General features: G+C 33.5%; 1 protein-coding gene across 3 annotated transcripts; it reads left to right on the plus strand.

Annotated features, from left to right (window-relative positions):
- Positions 1-8,881: 8,881 nt before the first annotated feature.
- Positions 8,882-19,901, plus strand: LOC114747064 (pentatricopeptide repeat-containing protein At1g01970-like). Of its 3 annotated transcripts, none has more exons than XM_028935352.1 (3): positions 8,882-9,085; positions 10,937-11,448; positions 18,716-19,901. In XM_028935352.1, exons 2-3 carry the CDS (start codon positions 10,981-10,983, stop codon positions 19,529-19,531), a joined length of 1,284 nt encoding a protein of 427 aa, XP_028791185.1. In that variant the 5' UTR covers positions 8,882-9,085; positions 10,937-10,980; the 3' UTR covers positions 19,532-19,901. The 3 variants fall into 3 exon arrangements, with proteins under 3 accessions (XP_028791185.1, XP_028791191.1, XP_028791197.1); XM_028935358.1 differs by lacking the exon at positions 8,882-9,085 and adding an exon at positions 9,391-9,545; XM_028935364.1 differs by lacking the exon at positions 8,882-9,085 and adding an exon at positions 9,964-10,363.
- Positions 19,902-20,846: the final 945 nt, after the last annotated feature.

Below are 20,846 nucleotides of genomic sequence, written 5' to 3' on the forward strand. Positions count from 1 at the left end.
ATTCCTTCCTTATCCCCATCTCTACCATGTCTAGCCCGCATTTATGCCATCTTTGGCCTTCCCTGAAATATGGAGTAACATGCCAACAAGAGTTTCACATACATTTTTCTCAATATACATAACATCAAGAAAATGCCTCACATTCAGGGTCTTCCAATAGGGTAACACAAAGAAAATAGACATATTCTTCCACCCACTTGTCCTAACATGCCTCGTAAAAGGTTTTTCAAATTTACAATCTTTATCTTTTACCTTTTCAAAAATGTCCTTCCCGATCAACAATACAAGTGCCTTAGCTTTTTCTGCATTCCTATTGAAATATTTTTTAAATCGCCATTAAGAATGATCATGATGCAACCATCTACGATGTCCTATATAGGAATTTTCATATCATGCTTCTACCTTATGGAATATGTGCTCTCTTCACAAATAGGACAACTAAGTTGCCTTTTAATACTATACCCTAACAGATTACCATATGTAGGAAAGTCATTAATTATGCCAAACAATAGGGCTGTCAAATTGAATGTTTCTTCCTTATACTCGTCATATACATTGACCCCACTCTCCCACAATAGCTTCAAGTCTTCAATTAATGGAGCTAGGTATATATGTATGTCATTTCCTAGTTGCTTTGGCCCAGAGATTATCATAGACATCATGGAATACTTGCACTTTATGCATAGCCATGGAGGAAGGTTATATATAAACAAAATCACTGGCCATGTACTGTGGGTATTGCTTTGCATCCCATATGGGTTCATCGCTTCGGTAGCCAATACAAGGCATAGATTTCTATCTTCTTTCCTGAATTCAGAATACTCAATATCAAACTTCTTCCATTCTAGAGAGTTAATAGGATGCCAAAGCATGCCATCTTTAAACTTTTTATCCGCATGCCACCTTAAATCTCTCGCATCATCTACACTGCTCTACAACAGTTTGAATCTTGGCACAATGGGAAAATATCATAATGCCTTCTTCAGGATCTTCCTATTCTCTTGGTAGCACGAGGCATTACACTTAGGACACTTAGTGACTTATATTCCTTCCTAAGCAAAATACAATCGTTAGGGCAAGCATATATCTTCTCATAGTTGAGACCGACAGAGCGCAACACCTATTTTGCATCATATGTTTTGCTTAGAAGCTCATTTTCTTTCAGTGGCATTTGCTTAACAAGCGACAACAATTCTATGAAGCTTGTGTCACTTCACCCATTTCTTGCCTTCAAGTTATACAGTTTCAAAACTGCAGACAATTTTGTGAAGTTAGTCTAACCTTCATATAGAGATGCCACAGCATTACTCTTTAACCTCTCAAACATTTCTGAAGAATCCTTAAGTTCCCGTTCAATCGTGTTGGCCATATCCTCAAGGCGGTCAGTTTTATATGTACTTGTATCAAAATTAGTTAATCCACAGCTTTTACTATGCCCTTAACTACTATTACTTGTGTCTCTTATCTCTCCATGTGTTGTTCAGCACTTATAACTTTAATCAATTCCATTGATAATTAAGTGGCTCTCATATACCGATGGCAAAACCCACTTCAAAAGACAGCACTTAAGACAAAGGCAAATAATCCTACAGCAATCGTCAGTGTGCTCAGCTGCAAACTTAATAAAATCTTCTACCTCGTCCCAATATTCCTTTGATAAATGATTGGCAGACACCCATTTCTTATCCATGGTGCCTAACTAACATGAACCATTTAGAGGAAAATGTGATTAGCGACTCAAAGATATTGTGAGAATTAAACAAAAATAGAAAATCAATGCATGAGTCGCTGTTGATCACATTTATCCCTCTTTGACAACTAGTAATTCTAGTTGTTAACAATTAGTAATTGAAAAAAAATTCACTCTTAACTTAAATTTGAAACAAATTTAGTAGCATAAGTGCTTAAAATTTGAGTATTTTCTAGGCCTTATACCCTAATAAAGTATTCAACAGCAAACCAGTAGCAAGACAATTTCAATAACAACATTCTAATTAACTAACATTCAATAATTGGAAAAACATAAAACATATGGCCAGTAACGCAATTTCAATTACAAAAGCAAATAATCTATGGTAAAAATAGAAAACATATAACCCAAATGACTTCTTTTCTAGAGAACCCACATTAAGTATCCAAACAGAAATCATACTTGATGCACATTAAGCATCCAAACAGAAGTAAGTAGTTAGTATTATTTGGTGCATATTATCCACAAATTAGAAATAAGCAACACTTTCAAATAGAATAGAAATCAAAAGGCTAAATGCAGAACAATAATCCCATTCAACCCATAGAACACAAGTGAGCGAGCAATAAGACAGAATCAAAGGAGAACCCATGAGTTGAACCAAGAAAAATGCTGCTATTCAACACAAACCTATAAAATGCTTAATACACTAGAGAAGAATAAGTAACATAATTAACCTGAAGCAATAAAATCAGAAGAAAATGTGAACACAACATTCTCTTGTGATGTAACGATGCTTGATTGCAAAAGAGAAGAACCACGAACTCGAAAAAGCGATGATGATGGAGGAGGAACTACAAAATCAACAAAGAAAGACCAAAAATCAGGTGAGAATGGGGATTAGAGCATTAGGAGGTCTAAGGAGAGTGTGCGAAATGAATTTGATTACAAACATTAGATGGTTTTTGTGTAAAACCATCAAATATTCTTCTTTCTAACAAAACTTGACAGTTTTACACTGAACCATTAAGTATTTACAATAAATATTTGATGGTTTTTTTGTAAAAACTGTCAAGTTTTGTTCTAGCAAATTCCATCTCATTGTTTTTGATAGTTTTTATTATAACTGTCAAGTATTTGGCAGCAAGTATTTATCATTCTGTAATAGTGAATATATAAGAATAAGATAAGAATAAAACTTAAACTCTAAATTAATAAGATGTAGAATATAAATATAACATGAAATAAGGAGAAAAAGGTGAACTCTTGTACCTCATTTGCCAAATATGAATCTCTATTGTAAAGCCATGTTCCCTCTTAAGGAAATAACAAAGTTGCTAGCTAATTACTTCATGTAATGGACAAGGATCTCATCAACAAACATACCAATCCATTCTTAACTATATAGTCAATAGTTTCTTATAATAAAAAATATTTGAGCCATTAGCCTTCTAGGCTACATTATTTATAGTTTTAAAAAAAATTCTAATTGCCATAATTTTTCCTTATAAACAAACCATATACAAAATTAAAACTATATGGCTTCTAGCTATTTAATAAGATTAAAAAAAATTAAAGATACATGACTTATAGATATTTAATTTAAAAATAGAAAAGCAAAGATATATGACTTCTAGCCATAAGATAAAAAGTCAAAGTTATGGGGCTTCCAGCAATTTAATCCCAAAATAATTAAAAAAAAAGATATGTAGCTTCTAGTCATAAATTAGAAAGTCAAAGTTATAATAGATCAAAAAAAGAAAGTCAAAGTTATATGGCTTCTAGACTCTAGTCATTTAATAAGCTAAAGAAAAATCAAATATGTATATAACCTCTGACCATAAGATAGAAAATTAAAATTATATGGCTTCTAGCCATTTAATAAGATAAAGGAAAGTCAAATATACATGGCTTCTAGCCATCAGATAGAAAATCATCTTTATATAACTCCTGGTTATTTAATAGGATAAAAAAAATCAAATATATATGGCTTCAAGCCATTTTATAAAATAGAGAATCAAATATATATATATATATATGACTTCTAGCTATAAGATAGAAAATCAAAGTTATATGACTTCTGTCCATGATATAGAAAATCAAAACTATATGGCTTCTAATCATTTAATCTGAAAAAGATAAAAAATTAGAGTTATATAGCTTCTAGCCATTTAATCTTAAGAAGATGGAAAATTAGAGTTATATAGATTTTGGCCATTTAACTTTAGATGGTAATCCTTTAGGAAGACTGCAAGTATTAATTGGAACTTCAGGTTTTATCAAAATAGTGACGGCAGGTCACCAAGGAATGGAGAAAAAAATTCCTCCTATCACAATTAGTTCGAAAGGTATAATATCTATATCAAAATTAAATTGTAGTGCTAAAATGTAAAGCAAAATCTCTAATTTTAACCATGAAACTTAATGTATAAAACACTAGTAAAAGATCTTTTTGATTCTATATAATGGCTCAGATTATCCTAAAAGATTGATTACAGATATGAATATGTTAAAACACCATATATACGATGCTCGAGATATTTTCATTTGAATAGAGCAAATAGTACTCTTGAAAAAATCATAGCTAGAGATAATATAAAGAGGAAACCTTTGCATGCCTCCGTTACCTTTTGGAAGGCCTACGCCCCGTAGAAACTGTCTACCTGAGATTGTCCCTAGGCTTTATACTGAGGATCAAAGATATATCATATGTACCCTGTTTAGAACTTCGTGCTGATAATGTGTTATAAAACTAAAGAAAGAGTAGAGAAGAAAAGGAGAGAATTAGAAAGAAGAGAAGATCAAGGTATTTCTCATTCTATTCAATGTCTTGAATACTTGATACATGTCTTCTATTTATAGGCATAATTTTACAACTTCAATAGAATCTACAGATTATTTAATAATAGGAGATAATTGTGGGACCATGAAGATGAAATATGATAATAGAGATAATAGGAGAGACAAGAATATCATATATTATTATATTAATAACAAATCACTAATTTATCTCTATAATTCTACAATCATTTATCGTAAAAACTCAATACTTATCTTAAGCTCTAGTCCTTAAGTTTGCTCTACTTCCTACAATACCACTTTCATTTGAAAGTCTTTCTTTCGTAGGAAATACTTTTGAAGTGTTTTGAAGATGCAAGTCATTTTGAGTACCAAAATAAGCTTATAAGTTGAGCTCTCACCTATGAATGCCCCCGACGTAGCTGTTGCGGATAATAAAACTCGCTCTCCCTCACTCACTTGCAGCTAACGCTACTAGGGGTGGGGTTTTGATTAACATACCACGCTTATATATTATGGCATGTTAGGTCAGTTAATGGGCTCTCTTGTTTAAATTTTTTTTTTTTTTTTGACTTTTGGTCTTATAAATTCTTAAATTCTCTTCCGTAATCTTTATGCTTCTCTAAGCTTCTCATAAAATCTAAAAGATTAAACTTCAGAAAAAATCACAATAAAATTTGATTAAAATACCTAAATTCAAATTAAGGCCTATATTTTTAATATATCCCTAATTAGGATATCAGTCTTAATTTAGGATTTTTGAATGTTGTTAAATGGCCAGAAGTTTTTCATTAATTAAAATGAAAAATTGATTATTTTACTCCCCAAGTGATCTCTCACCTCTTATTTTTGTAGTGTTTAAAATTTGTATATATATAACTAAAATCTTCAAAAACATTTAATAAAACATTTTAAATTTGAATATATATAGCCTTATAATAAATGTTTTTTATTTTATGAGTGTAAATATTTATTTAAGATCTTAAATATTTTAATTACAAAAAATATTTAATATTATGTTCTTATAATTTACGCTAGCTCTATTTGTTTAAGCAAACATTGGATTCCAACCCAAAATTGTAATTTGTAACAACTTAATATAAAATATTTCTTGTAATTAAGATGTTTTAAAATCTTAAAAATAAATATTTACAACTTAAAATACAAAATATTTATTTAAAAGTTACTTATATTGTAATTTAAAATGTTTGATTAAAATATGTTTAGAGGTTTTAGTTATATATACAAATTTTAAACATTATAAAATTATTTATGTGTTTCTTTGTCTCAAAAAATAATCATAAGAAAAAAGAGTAACCATTTGGGAGGGGTAAGATAATTAATTTTTTAAATTAAATAGAGATATTCTGATCATTTAATAACATTCAAAAATTCTTAATGAGGTCTCATGGCCTAATTAGGAATTTAGTATTTTAATTAGATTTAATTGGATCCTCCCTAAACTTAATTGACAATTTCAACCTATAATATCTAGATAACTAAAATTTTTAGGTGAAAACTACTTCATCTATGTTTATTGAACTTTATTATTTCTCTTTTATCTCTTTTCTAGCATTATGACTTGAGATCATATTTATATCTCTGATATTTAATTTATTTTGGATACATTTTCTCAAATAATTATATGGTAAATTCTATTTACCATGCAATAATTCCTCTTTAATATTTCTTAAATCCTAGAAATAAAATTGGGATGTCACAACTTACTCACTTGTTTGCTTACTCATAAGGTCAAATATTGCTTTTTGTTTAATTCTAGCATTCCTAGCTAAATCAATCTCATCTGCATGTGCATTACTTATTTTGTGTTGAGACCTCATCATATGCACAATTTCTTGAAGATGTAATGGATGGTTATACTCTTCCATAAAGCTAGTGATCTTGGATTTATCTTGCCAATTAGCTGTCATTTCAACTTTACAATTACTCTTGGTCTCAACACGATGATTATAGCCGAGGTGACCTTTTATTTGGTTTTCGTTCACCTTCTTTTGAACAAACATATCTAGAAGCAGCCATTGTCTTTGGGTTAAAGTGTAAATATATTAATGAAATTTTACCAAATATGCGCTAGACACCACAAACAAATATTGAATGTAAAAATACACATGAAGATTTCAAAAAGTTACAAAAATACCATGACTATTAGCTATTGTAATGTTGACTACTTATTTGATCGAAAATGATGACATGAATACTGATGTGTCTTAGAGGGTTAGATAAAAAAGAGTAACGGTGAAAATATACATATGAACTTTTCCTAAATGGGTGCTTGATACTATAAACAAACTTTTAGTGCAAAAATGTTTATAATCATTCTAAAAGAACCCTAAAATGCTATAGTCATTTAATTCATCAAAGTTGATCTTCTGAGTAAAACATTTGATCAAATAAGATGACACGGATCCTAAGCTGGCATTTCAATCTCCCTCTGATCCCAACAACATTCTCTCTTCACTGTCGCACTTTCATTGAAGAGGAGATAAGCTGAAGCTATCCAAAAAACTTACTCCTTTATTTCATTTTTCTAAGTCTATCCTTTTCGAAGAACAATAGTACTACCCTCTTAGTTACTCTTATCATATCTCCTCTAGTTATTTGTTGATGAAGACTAAAGTGGAGCTAAGAGAGTAGCACTATTCTTCTTAGAACACGAGAGAATGAGAGGGATGAAATGAAGGAGTGGGTGACATGGAGAGCTTCACAAGTATTTTTGCACCCAAAGTTTGTTTATGGTGTTAGGTGCATATTTGGCAAATGTTCTTAGGTGTATTTGCACCTTAACCCCCCCTTTTATCATATCCTCTAAGCCACATCAATATTCACATCATTATCTTCGGTCAACACAAATAGTTAACATTGTAATAATTAACTGTTATGACATTTTTGCTATCTTTTGAAAATATCATATGTATTTTTATACTCAAGATTTATTCATGATGCTAGGCACACATTTGGTAAAAGTTTATGGGTATATTTACGCTTTAACCTGTTTTTTTTTTTCCTTTCTTACTATTTGTTGACCCATTTTTCCTTACACTAAAGCCTTCTCTACAAGCATATTCATTCCAAACTTAATTATTAAATTCTTTTCCTAATCTAGGAGTCAAATTAGCTACCATAGATTGAAACCTACAAAATACATTTATGTAACACACATAGCAAAACTTCTAATAAAATTTGAAACTACATAAATTAAAAAACATCCTAACAAAAATCAAACATAAAAAAAGATGCAATGGGGAACAAAAAAAAAATTCACACATGAAAGAAAATTTATAGTAGATAGATGCAACAAAATGAAAAAAAGCTTTCCTCAATAAAGAGAAGTTTGTGTTGAAATTTTTTTACAATAGTAACTTTTGTGACATTTCTACAAAAATGTAAAAAAAATACTATCTGTTGTTTTAAAAAATATGAGTGATTTATTACCGCCTTAGTTATCTCTCTAAAAAATTTTCAAATCATTGTTTTTCTCTCAGATTTCAACAATTCAAAGGAAAAAAACAGTGATTTTTTTGCCTTACCCCTTTTGGTATGAAGGTGAGTAGCCATCCAAGCTAATATATTTATTTCATATAAATGAAGCTAGCAAAATGTGGGAGAATGTTGAAGCATATCTATTTTTTTTTAAAGAAAAAGACAAAATAATATTGGATAATATAAGTTTATAAGTTACAAATAATCAGTAAAATAAAATGACATCCTAAAAAGCCATAAAAAAGTGATATCGAAATAAACCTAAAATTAACAACAAAAATAAAAAAACAAAGTTAAGATCTCTTGTCAAGTGATGTTGAGAGGCAATAAAGAAGCCTACCTATTTGATGATAGAATGAGGAGAATGTGATTTCTCGTGAAGTTAAACTCCCGTTAGTAGAAGTAGAAGGACCGTGGTTAGGATTACAATAGATGAATGGGAAAGATTCATTTTTAATAGCTTGATGATAGTGCATCATATTAACTTCGTTTTTTAATATATAAGCTAATTAATTAATTTGAGTAGTTTAATAAAATTAATTAACTTAATTATTTGTAATAAATAGGTGGTGTCTTTTTTAAAATATTTTTACTAATCAAGAATATTATAAAAACTACTTAAAAAAATAAATATAAAAAATAAAATAAATTAAAATATTATATTTAAGATCAAAATAAAAAATTTGATAAGTTCTTACATTAAAGAGATATTTGGATGGAATCAAAACCATAATTTTAAAAATACTTTTATAGTATATGAATTAAATATCTAGATGTGTTTATCTCAATTTATAAAAATATTTTTTAAGAATAGCTTTTAAAGAAGCCAAACATCTCCCAATAACAGCAGTTGGTAAGTTATTGGATAATCCGAACGGACAGGATCTGCTTCCGTCCGCGAGTTCGGCGACGCTTACGCAACACGCACTTACCTCCCCTTCACTTCGCAGATTTGCTTCACCGTTCATCGTCTCTTCACTCTTCACTGTTCCCTTCGTCCTTGCGCCTCCGCCGTTCTGTTTCCTTCTTCCTCGACCTCGTCCGCCCTTCTGCCTCCGCCCTCCGCCATCGTTGTTGCGCGCGCTCTAGTGCCAGGTGAGCATGTCTTTCTCTTGAAAGTTTCTGCATTTCCTTGGAGATTATACTGGAATGTTCACACATTGTCTTCGTATCACGCATATAACTTCCCCTGTGATTATGAAAAATTCAAATTATTTTTGTGCTTTTTCCACAGTCATTTAATGCCCACAATAGCATTGTGTGTGTGTGTGTGTCTCTCTCTCTCTCTCTATATATATATATAATTTCCGTGAAACGGTAATTTTTTCCCCCTGCATTCAACTTAATGAAACCTCCTGTTTTTCTTTGGTTGAAGTTGTTGAATGTTGGTGAAAGGCCTATTTTGGCGTGCTAGCCTCAGGAGGGTTTCTTGTTTGTAATAACTGGATTGAGTCGGTTGCCACTGATGTATGATCCACCGATGGCTTTTTGTTGGGATTAAAATCTTTAACAAGAGGATATAATAATCGTGATGAGAACGCGACGGACATTTGAGGTGGGGTGCAACTAGTGGTAGGGATTTTTAATTTTCCAGATCACTTAAATTATCCACCTGGCTGCCACTTCACTTAGTTATCCAAGTATTATCCTCGGGTCTGCTAAGGTAGGCTCCAACTATACATTAACATTAACAGTGTTATAAAGAATTTTCCCTCAGGATGGATGCCTATAGTATGTCAAGCTATAAGAGTCCAATTCAAATGACATGGACTTGATTTATGAGAATTGGTTGATTAATTTTCCCGGAAATCAATTTTAAGGACTGGGAAACTCTTTGTACAAATGAGAAGAGAAGAAATTTTCTTTTCCTTTCATTCTCTAATAGAATATGTTCTGTGATCTACTTATCCGTGTATACTTTTCAAAAGCTGCTATAACTTCTTTATTTTTGTTCTTGGGTATGAGGGGTCATTTGGCAATGGCATTAGAATAACATGGAAATCTATTAGCCTAATCACGTGACTCTGAACTTTACAGTGAAGCCCTTGTCAAATTTGGGTAAAACTTGTGTCCATTCGTTTGTTTTACTTGGTGTTAATTTCTTCTTATAAACATGAACTGCACAAGTGTCCCTCACCCCTTTCACTGGAGTACATGTAAAGTGAGGAATAATATCATCTAATTCAGATAACCTGGATTAGAATTGGCTTTCCCTACTGGTTTATATAACAAGATGAATTATGTTGGACAGCATGAATAAAGGCTTGGTGTTTTTGGGGGGCGATGGTTTTGGATGCATTAGATGTAGCTAGGGGACTGAGAGAGTTGACGGAGAAGAGGGAATTGGTGCCACAGGTGACAGCACTGATAGAGGTAATAGAAAACTGGTGGTTTTAAATTCATGGGAGGTTGATTTCCATTTCCCGCAATAAAATTTCACCCAACCAAATGGGTTCTGAAAGTAGGAATCTGATTTGTCTTTGTGCTCTTTCTCTCTGTTTTTTTTTTTTTTTGGGGTTCTTTTTGAAAGGGAGGGGTGTCATAAATATTGTTATGGCGTATAGCACTTTAAACAACACTTTCAGAGGAGGAAAATAAACAGAGACTGTAAGAGGACTCAAAGTTTGTCATTGATCGATTGCTGACAAAAAGGTTATTTAATATTTAATATTTGATACAATGCTACCCACCCACCCCTTCAAAAAAAAACCCAAAAAAGAAAAAACTGAGTTAGTTTTTGTGCAATGGCGTTAAAAATAGATTTTGTAGGCACTTTTTTTTATGTAAATATATTTTTCTTTTTCTTTGACAAGTGACTTTTGGAAGCATTTTTCAGTGTCTCACTCCAATGGAGTGCTTTAGATTCGTAGGCTGTGGTTTTATTTTATTGCGCTCTCCCGCTCCACTTGTTTCATTAATTAGATAATTCTCCTTATGTTCCTCCAGCTTCTGGATGAATATTTGAGATCACGGAGTTCTGTATTATTTCAATGATGGGAACCAATTCCTATCCGCTACTATCCAATTGTTGCTTCTCAAGTCTCTCAGTAACTAATGATAGAGCTGGGTTTTATGGCAATCATATTGGTGGAAATTCATTACTTTGGAAACTTGGATCTTCGGATTTCCATAAACACCAGTTTGTTTCATTAAAAGTAAGGATCAGTAAGGAGGACATTGTAAAGTCAAAATTGCTAGAAGAAAACCGGAGAGAGTTTAGATGGGTTGAGATAGGCCATGACACTACAGAAGCACAAAAACAAGCCATATCTCAACTTCCTTTCAAGATGGAAAAACGTTGTAAGGCCCTGATGAGACGGATTATATGCTTTTCTCCTGAGAAGGGAAACATGTCTGATCTGTTGGGGGCTTGGGTGAGGATCATGAAGCCTATTAGAGCTGACTGGCTTTCTGTTCTTAAAGAGTTGAAAACGATGGATCATCCTTTTTACCTTCAGGTATTTTTCATTGTATTTCATTTAAAGAGTATTTTTTCATTTGTTCTGTATCTATTGAATGTGTTTGGAATTTGACATATTGCTTTTCCATCTGATGTGTAATGATGCTTCCGTTCCCTGTTATTTCTAATATCTTATTGGTTTATTTTGAAATAATGGAAAGTAAGACGTTCAGGACTGGAGTATAGACAATTCTCCTTTAGAGAGCTGAGGTCCTTATCTAATTGCTCATGCAATGTGGAAATTTCTGGATATTGAATGGAAAATACATGTGGTGAATTCCCATTAATTTAAACTTCAGCCTATCATACATATGTAAATTTTATTCAAATAAAATGTACTTTTTGCCTGCTATGGGATGCCAACTATATATTAAGATTCTACATTCTTATACTGGTGACAATTATTTATTATTTAATTAAATAAAAATGTTGAAAAGTTTCATTGTTTCCATCAATTTTAGCTCTTAATTCGTTGGTCAAGATTTCTTTTCTTGGTGGGACTTTTGTACCTTAGATGAAAGTTTAAATCTTAACCAAAGTTTTCGTGGGCCCGTATGTGGAAAAGTTTAAGTAAAATAGATAATCTTCGCTACCTGTCCGAGCAGGGGCGATAAGTCCAACTGGTTGGGGATTCTATACTTTTCTATTGGTTTTTTTTTTCCTTCTCTATGTTATGGATAATGTTTTTTGTTTTTTGTCAGAATCAAGGGGCTATTGTGTCTGATGCTATCCTGTTTATATATGTCTGATGGACATTGTATGTAGTTATGCAGCCATTTATAACTTTGCCGAGGAATATGGTTCGACTGACCTATTTTTCTGTTCCTTTCTTTTACTTAGTGAATGGTACTGAATATTTCTAAACCTTGAAATTCCATGATAAATATTAACTTCCTTAACACAAATTGTAGGACGGCTATATAAAGTTGCAGTGCATATTGTAATCTAGTTTTTTACAAGCTACTTTTGAAACCGCTTGTATGGCAATGGTTTCTTAATAGAACTGTGTTTGTGGACTTTGAGATGCATATTTGACGATGTGCCTCAGCATTCAATATGAAATATATTTGTTGGGAAAAGAAAGCTCAGAATTGCAAACTCTACTATGGCTAATAGGGCTGAGTAATCAGTTAATCGGTTCGGTTAGTGTCAATAACCGAAATAACCGAATAACCCAAATGATCACAATTAAGAAACCGAACTGAAACCGAACACAGTAAACTAACTGAACCGAAATAACTGAAATATATTCGGTCTGGTTAGTGGGCTCATTCGGTTATTGGGCTTTTTATTGGGCCTTTTTTTTTTGTTCAAGTATTATTCCAGCCCAGTATGCACAAGAAGTCTAAATAGTGGGAATTAATGATTTTTTGGGCTCTTTTTATACATAGAATTTGGATATTTGAAAGGTGTAATAGAAGTTTTAAATTCCAAAATCAAATATATCTTATTACACATTACATATATTGTGAGACAGAATAATTATCAAAAAGTCAATGACAAGTTGTAAATATGTAGTTGCAATTCTCCCAAAATTTAATATCCATGAAAAGACCAGAACACCCATGAAATTAAAAAAGTAACCATCAAAGCTAGCGCAAGGCATGGCTAGAAGAACCATCATGATTCATGAACCACTGTCAATGAACAAAAAGAACCACCATCTGAGGGCAAAAACCAATGATATGAGGAGGAAGACATTCAACACCCCACCATCACATGGTAGAAATCAAATAAGTAACCCAAAATATTACAATAGCATTCAGCAAGCAATCTAGAATAGATTCAGTCAAAGAAAGGATTTGACATTGCTGGTGGAGAATCACGCAAGTTTTTTCCCTGAAATTCCACAAGGCAGCTTGAAATTCCAGCCATTAGTTGTCCCTAAGTTCTTTGCATACAACTTGCCATCAAGTCACCAACAACTACAATTAAACAAGAAAATTAGAGAGTGCACAACTTTAGAGTTAAAGAAAAAACAAACAAATTAAGCACAAGATTTGTTTACTCCTAAGTTTTTTCCCTGTTGCATCTATAGTACATCAACGGTTGCCTCCAATGCAATTTTTTGCAAATCTACACAAAGAAAAACAAAATCAGACTTCATATATTATAATAAATCAAGCATTATATTATTCTTATAATGTTATGAAGTAAAAATAAAATATTACCAAGTTCTATCTTTTGGATATCATCATTCCTTTCTTCTACAACATGTTGAATTGAGCGTCTAAGCCAATCTTGAGCACAAATTAGAGATTGCACAATTTTAGGAGTTAAAGAGCTCCTAAATGAATCCAGAACTCGTCCTTCAGTACTGAATGTAGACTCTGATGCAAACGTAGAAATTGGAATAGCCAAAACATCTCTTGCCACTAGAGAAAAAATAGGAAATTTAGGACCATTTAGCTTCCACCAACCTAAAATATCAAAATCATCTTTATTAACCTCAATTTCTTCATTTAAATATCTATCAACCTCAATTCTGCTAGTTCTTCCACCAAGATGCTCATTTATGAACTCTTGTTCCTCAATATCAAGCAATTTTCTGACTTTCGCAGCAGGATCATCATCTCATCACAATCATCTTGTGTGCTATGCAATGGCTCCTTTTCAGATTGGGTTGAGGGGGAAAAAGTGTGTTTGTATTTATTATACAAGGAAATTAAAAGTTCTTTAATATACATCCCAAAACTTGTACTAATTGCGCTTGTGTGCATTTTACATAAAGCAAATTGCACCCAATCTAATTTATATCGAGGATCAAGAACAGCAGTAATGTAAAGAAGTTGATTAATCTTCATAAGATCTCTCCAATACTTATCAAATTTCTCTTTCATTCTGTTTGCCATGGAAGCCAACTCCCAAACATCACATTTTTTCCACTCGTCCAAAAAACGATATAGCTTATAAATTTCACGGAAAAAAGTATTAGATGTTACAAATAAAGAGCCAGATATCTGCACAGTAAGCTCATACAAATGGCCCAATGTCATAATCATCTTCCTAACATTCTTCCAATCTTCAGACTCAGGCACCCCCTCTTCATCTTGAAGATCAAATCGAAAATAAGGATATTTATCCTCAAACCTTTTAAAAGCTGCCTCAAATTTTTGAGCAGTTTCTAACATCAAATAGGTAGAGTTCCACCGAGTAGGGACATCTAAACATAAGATTTGTTTACTTTGAATCTTTTCATCCACACAACTCTCGTTAAACTTTCTCATCCTAAGAGGTGATTGTCTGATAAAGCGAATAGCTTCTCTAACTTTTTTCACAGAACTCCTTATTTCTTTCAACCCATCAGTAATAATCAAGTTGATTATGTGTGCAACACATCTCATATGCAAGAATTGACATTTCATAATTGAGTGACCCGAATTCATAATTTTTTGTTCTAAATATTAAACCATGACATCATTAGAACTGACATTGTTCACGGTAATTGTGAGCACCTTTTCAATTCCTCATTCAAGTAGATATTTTTCCATTTCCATTCCAATATCCTTCCTCTCATGACTAGAAATAGGAATGAAATTTAAAATCCTCTTTCTCAATGTCCATGCATCATTTATAAAATGAGCAGTAATGCACATATAATTGATTCTTTGAATGGAAGTCCAAGTGTCAGTGGTGAGGCAAACCCTTTACCTCTTATGCAGTAAATTGTTTTTAAATTTAACTTTTTCATCAATGTAAATCCCAAAACAGTCACGAGCAACAGTCCATCTTGATGGAATTTTAAGTCTAGGTTGAGCAATTGACATAACTTGCCTAAACCCATCCCCATCGACAAACTTGAAAGGTAATTCATCAGTAATAATCATGCATGATAAGGCTTTCCTAATAGCATCTTAATCAAATTTCCAATTAGTAAGACTCATTTTGTCATCTACATTAAAGTTGAAGTGAGATTGTGCAAGTTCTTCAGGAGGGGGGTTCAATTTACAAGTAGTCAAATAGTTGTTAAGTGTAGTGGTTCCATTAGCTTTTGAATCACATGCAAGATCTTTTTCACAATAGTTGCATTTATCTCTAATTTCACCTCTCTCATTCACAAATTTGGTGAAATGCTCCCAAACCTTTGATCTTGGTTTCATGCTTTTTCTTTTTGTAGTCCCACTTGCTATTGGCATTGAAGGTTTCGTTGTTTGAGTAGTACCATCATCCCTAGCTTAAGCATCACCCATAGTTTCACCATGAGAAGATATCTTTTTTTTTTTTTTTTTTTAAAATATCAATTACACCATCATCAAACGTGCCCTTTTTCAATTCTGATTTGAGAAAATTATATATGCAGCAAGACTTAATTTATACACACACGAAGGCCAAATCCAGAAAGGGAATGTGTTGCAAGACTTTGCTAAATAGATTGAATTCTTGGTATAGGATGCAGTAAAAGCAGGAAATATTGAAGCTGCATTTATGAACATCATTTATCATTCACGTAGCGTCTTTACATTCAAAAGTAGAAGGGAGGAAAAAAGAAAGAAGAAAAGAACTTCCAAAGCAACAGTTATACACACATGAAGGCCCGAGCCAGAAAGGGAATATGTTATAGAATATAGAGCAAAGTGGAACCTGAATCAAATAGCTACAAAGCAAAGAGACTAACTCACTCATGCTTCCAACAACTTTCTCTTATTTAGCCCAACTTCCAGCAAAGTTTATTAGAACGAGTAGTCCACAATAAAGGGAAATGACATGAAACTTGGAACTCTGAAATCTGAATGTTCATAATAGCATACTTATCACAATGTCGCACTGATATACAACATTCACCATGTCTTACCTTACCAGAATGAAGACTGATGGTGAGAGAGTGAGGACAGAGGAGGGAAAGGGAGGGGATTGCGGCGATATGTGATGACCGATCGAAGCTGTGATTTGTAGGTCTGAAGTCTGAACTTTGCGACGGCTAAGCTCAGGTGTGTAGATCGAAACTTGAAAGAATGAAGGGAGTTGTTGAGATTTAAGCTACAATTAGCCGACCGCCAACTTGTGGCTGTGAGATTGGAGCTTGAGAGTTTAGAGACAGCCAGATGGGAGTTGTTGAGAGTTTGAGAGAGTGATATTGTGATAGTTTGAGGGTAGAGGGCGTGAATTGAGGTGAGGTGGAGAAGAGTTGAGTGTGCCAATATGGGTCCTATGTGACATGGAGTCAATTAGTCAAAAGAAAATAAGAGTGGTCAGTGGTTAGTGGGTGACTCCGTGACTGGGTGGGAAGAGAAATATAAAAATAATAATTTATTCAAATAATTTTGATTATTTCGGTGCTAACTGAATTATTTTTGAGAAAACCGAATCAAGCATCGATAACTGAAATACCCGAATAAAATAACCTAAAAAAATTAAAAACCAAAATAAATGAACCAAAATAACTGAATTGAGTTCGGTTCGGTTCGGTTTTCAACTCCGGTTCTGTTTTGCTCACCCCTAATGGCTAGGCAAAGAGTAGGCGTATTATAATCTGAGCTCACTTAGATTCTAATATGCTCGGCTAATCTGCTTAACTCTGTCACAAAGATTAAATACCCAGTGACTTTGAGTAGTTAAGTGGTGATCAATATTCATGAGCAAATAGAGGTGCATGTTTGAATGCTTGATGCACATCCTGTTGTGGCTTCCTCAATATGTCTTTGGCCCAAAACCTCGTTGGTCCAATTTATCATATGGTTCATGATGTTGGGCTGAGACCAAATTGTGCTCCTCCAAGTGCAAAGCCATGTCCATTTATTTAGATGGCAATTGAAGTAAGAGCAAACACGAGTAAGCCTTGATGTCAAGTTTCAGGCCATTCATAAACACCCCAATCGGAATCTCGTCATAGCTACCCAAAGTAGCAAAAAGGGGTTCCAATCTCTCAATGTGTTTTGCAACACTACAGTGTTGGCGCACAGCCATTAACATCTCATAGACATTATAAATTGCGAAGGAGGGAATTGGAGAATCAAGTCACATTTGAGATTGTTCTAATCTGCCAACGGTGAGCGTACTTACCTCCATTGTAACCAATTGAGAGCACACCCCTTAATACAAAGAACAGCAGCATCAAGTTAGAACCGGCCAGTTTTTTAAGCTTGAAGTAGCACTTCGCTTTGAAAATCCACCCTGGCAGTTCATCGCCAACGCATAGAGGCAAGTCTAGCTTAGAGTAACAAGAAAGATTGGAGTCTTCACCACCAATTTTCACTACCAATTTTGATGATCGAAGGACGTGTGTGAGCAATCATTTTTGGCTGAGTGTTGGGTAGCCTGCAGTTCTGTAACCAATTCAGCCACTGAGGACTTCAAAGTAGCCATATTGCATTTGACAGACGTAATATCTCCAGTCAAGCATTCAACATTCTGCTCAGTTTGCAGCAAACAAGTTCAAGACCATCCAATCCCGTTCTTCTCTTTACCATTCTCAAGAAGGAAGGCTTTGATAACTTTGATGGGGACAGCACCAGAAAATAGCATTATTCAGCTGTAAAAGTTTCTCTCCCGAGTGTAAGTTGTATGGAGCATACACTGGGTAAGAGAAAACTACTCTATCGTGCTTTCTAGAGGCGCAGACTCTCCAACCACATCCCGATATCTTCCATGCCCTCTTCATCCAGCTCTCACTCAATATATCCCCCTCTATTCTAACTATCAATCAGCAACCCAAAACACCCCCTCCACATGTGTTCTGCACCTATATTCTAACTTCGGGCTTTAGGCCTACGTCCAACAAAACAAACTAAGTATGCTGAAATATTTTGCTATGGAAAAAATTTGACTTTTAGTAAATTCTTGGATAAACATGGGGGAGGTTTACTAGTTCTATTTTATATCATCTGCTTTTTCTTTTTTGTTACAATATCATCACTTTTTTTTAAATTTTTAATACAATATGACACAAGTTTCTTTTTGTTCTCTCTCTGTTTTTTTTTTTTTTTTTTTGATACAAGACACAAGTTTCTACCATTGTAGGAAATATATTTGGTAGAGGCTTCCTTTGTTCTATGTTGTCCGTTGTAAAGAAATTTGAATTTCCCATTCCTGTATTCAGTCAATCACTTTGCTTCACTGATTTATGTCATACTCTTGTCTGAACCCCCTTTCACTTCATGCTAGTATCTTTAATTTCATATACGTAAATTTGTCCACCTATGGTGATTTACTCTCTTGATTGTTGCCATTCAAATTTGACTATGGAAAATTTTTTTGCACATATACTTGCATTTGAATGAAACCTTGTATATGTATTCCTCGTAACCTGAACTGAAACTCTGGCATAGGTGGCAGAACATGCACTTGTAGAAGAATCATTTGAAGCAAATGCTCGTGATTATACGAAGATAATCCATTATTATGGCAAACAAAATCGACTTCAAGATGCTGAAAATCTTCTTACGGTCATGAAACAAAGGGGCTTCATCTGTGATCAAGTAACTCTGACTACCATGGTTCACATGTACAGTAAGGCTGATCATCTTCAGAAGGCCATGGAATATTTCGAGGAGATCACATTGCTTGGAGAACCTTTGGATCAAAGATCATATGGTTCAGTGATAATGGCCTACATCAGAGCTGGCATGCCTCGACAAGCGGAAAGTTTACTTAAAGAAATGGATGCACAAGAGATTCATGCAGGCAGTGAAGTTTACAAAGCATTACTAAGAGGCTACTCTATGGCTGGCGATACTGAAGGAGCTGAAAGGGTTTTTGATGCAATCCAGTTGGCCGGTATCTGCCCTGATGATAAAATGTGTGGGCTTGTTATCAATGCCTATGGAAAAGCTGGGCAAAGTCGAAAAGCTCGAATTGCATTTGAGAATATGAGAAGAGCAGGTATTGAAGCTTCAGATAAATGCATAGCTTTAGTATTGGTTGCATATGAAAAGGAAAACAAGCTTAATGAAGCGTTAGGGTTTCTGATGGATTTGGAGAGAGATGGCATTGTTGTTCAGAAAGAAGGTTCAGAGATATTAGCTCGGTGGTTCCGAAAACTTGGGGTGGTGGAAGAGGTGGAGCTTGTTTTGAGAGATTTTGCTGGCAGAGAAGCGAGTGTGGATCATGCCTCAAAGAAGAACTCGTTTCTGAAAAGTTATTAACTTTTTTTCCCATCATCCCGACAGTTCTTCAATGAACTGTATTCCACTTTCAGCCATCTATGGACGCGGAGAAAGTTTGTATCCTTCTGTATATTCCTGCCGAGGCCGATGCATAAAATTCTCGTAGCAGGAATCTTTTACCCTCTCCACCATAAAGAAACAGCAGGAATACGCAACTCTGGCGCCCCTGAACAGCTAGCCAAGCAAGAATTTGAGGACGGTACATGTATTCAGATCATTATTCTCCCTCCTTCAGTTTGTACAGACTGTTTTGCTTATTTTCTCATGACCTCTATTCCGCTATTCAACTTGTGGACCATAAACATCAGTAATTATCAATGATTACACAACGACTATCTTTTTATACTTACACTATAGCATCCAATTTTATTATATTCTTCCGGTCTTTAATATATAACTTAATTGTTAAGTTGATTTTAGTCCTAAATATAAGACATATTTCTCATATTTATCAATTTTTTCTAAATTACTTTTATGGATATTCCTTCAATCATAATCAAGTAGAAGTGGGAGAGAGGATATTAAGGAAGATGATTATGGTATTTTAAGAAAAACATATCATATTTCTTATAATTAACTAACTTACCTAACTTTTTTAATATAATTAAATTAGTTAAACATGTCTTATATTAAGGACCAGAGGAATGATATATATTGTATGCAAATTTGGATGAATAAGAACCCATGGTGATGACAAGATTGGTAGTGTCGATATGATCGGTTTTTTGTTCAGGAATGACGCAAGCTCATAATTGAAGTAAATATTACTTTGCAATATGAGTATGGATATTTTAGTTTGCACAATGTAAGCACATGAGGAGGATCATGAGGATCAAAGGTCAAAACCCATTAAATCTCAATGAGCGAATCAAGAGAGATATCATGTAATTGTATGAATAGCAGCTTTATTTTATGAGTGATTGATGGAAGATGCGTCCTTCTTTTAGTTTAATTAAAAAAACTAATTATTAACTTTTTGCTTTTGGAACATTAGGAAAGTAGTTTAGTAAATTGATTATATGAGAATTATATAATTAGTGTTCTTACTTAATGAAAATTTCATTTGTTATGAGCTTTTTGCTTTTGGAGCGGATATGTTTTTTAGGCTAAGAAGCCAAAGAGCATGCTGAAGGATTTCGATTCAATATCATGCAATGAAAAGACCAATAAACAGCCTAAGCCAAAGTCATTGACAGCTCGAAAACGTCTTGAAGATCATGGAACGATAGTCACTGGAGCGATTGGAGGCGATTATTATTTGAAGGTGGGGTTTGAGACAAAGGTCTATGATGAC

Source organism: Neltuma alba, unplaced genomic scaffold (assembly GCF_004799145.2).
Source record: "Neltuma alba isolate B1F8T4 unplaced genomic scaffold, ASM479914v2 tig00000864_pilon, whole genome shotgun sequence".
NCBI classification, from domain to species: Eukaryota; Viridiplantae; Streptophyta; class Magnoliopsida; order Fabales; family Fabaceae; genus Neltuma; species Neltuma alba.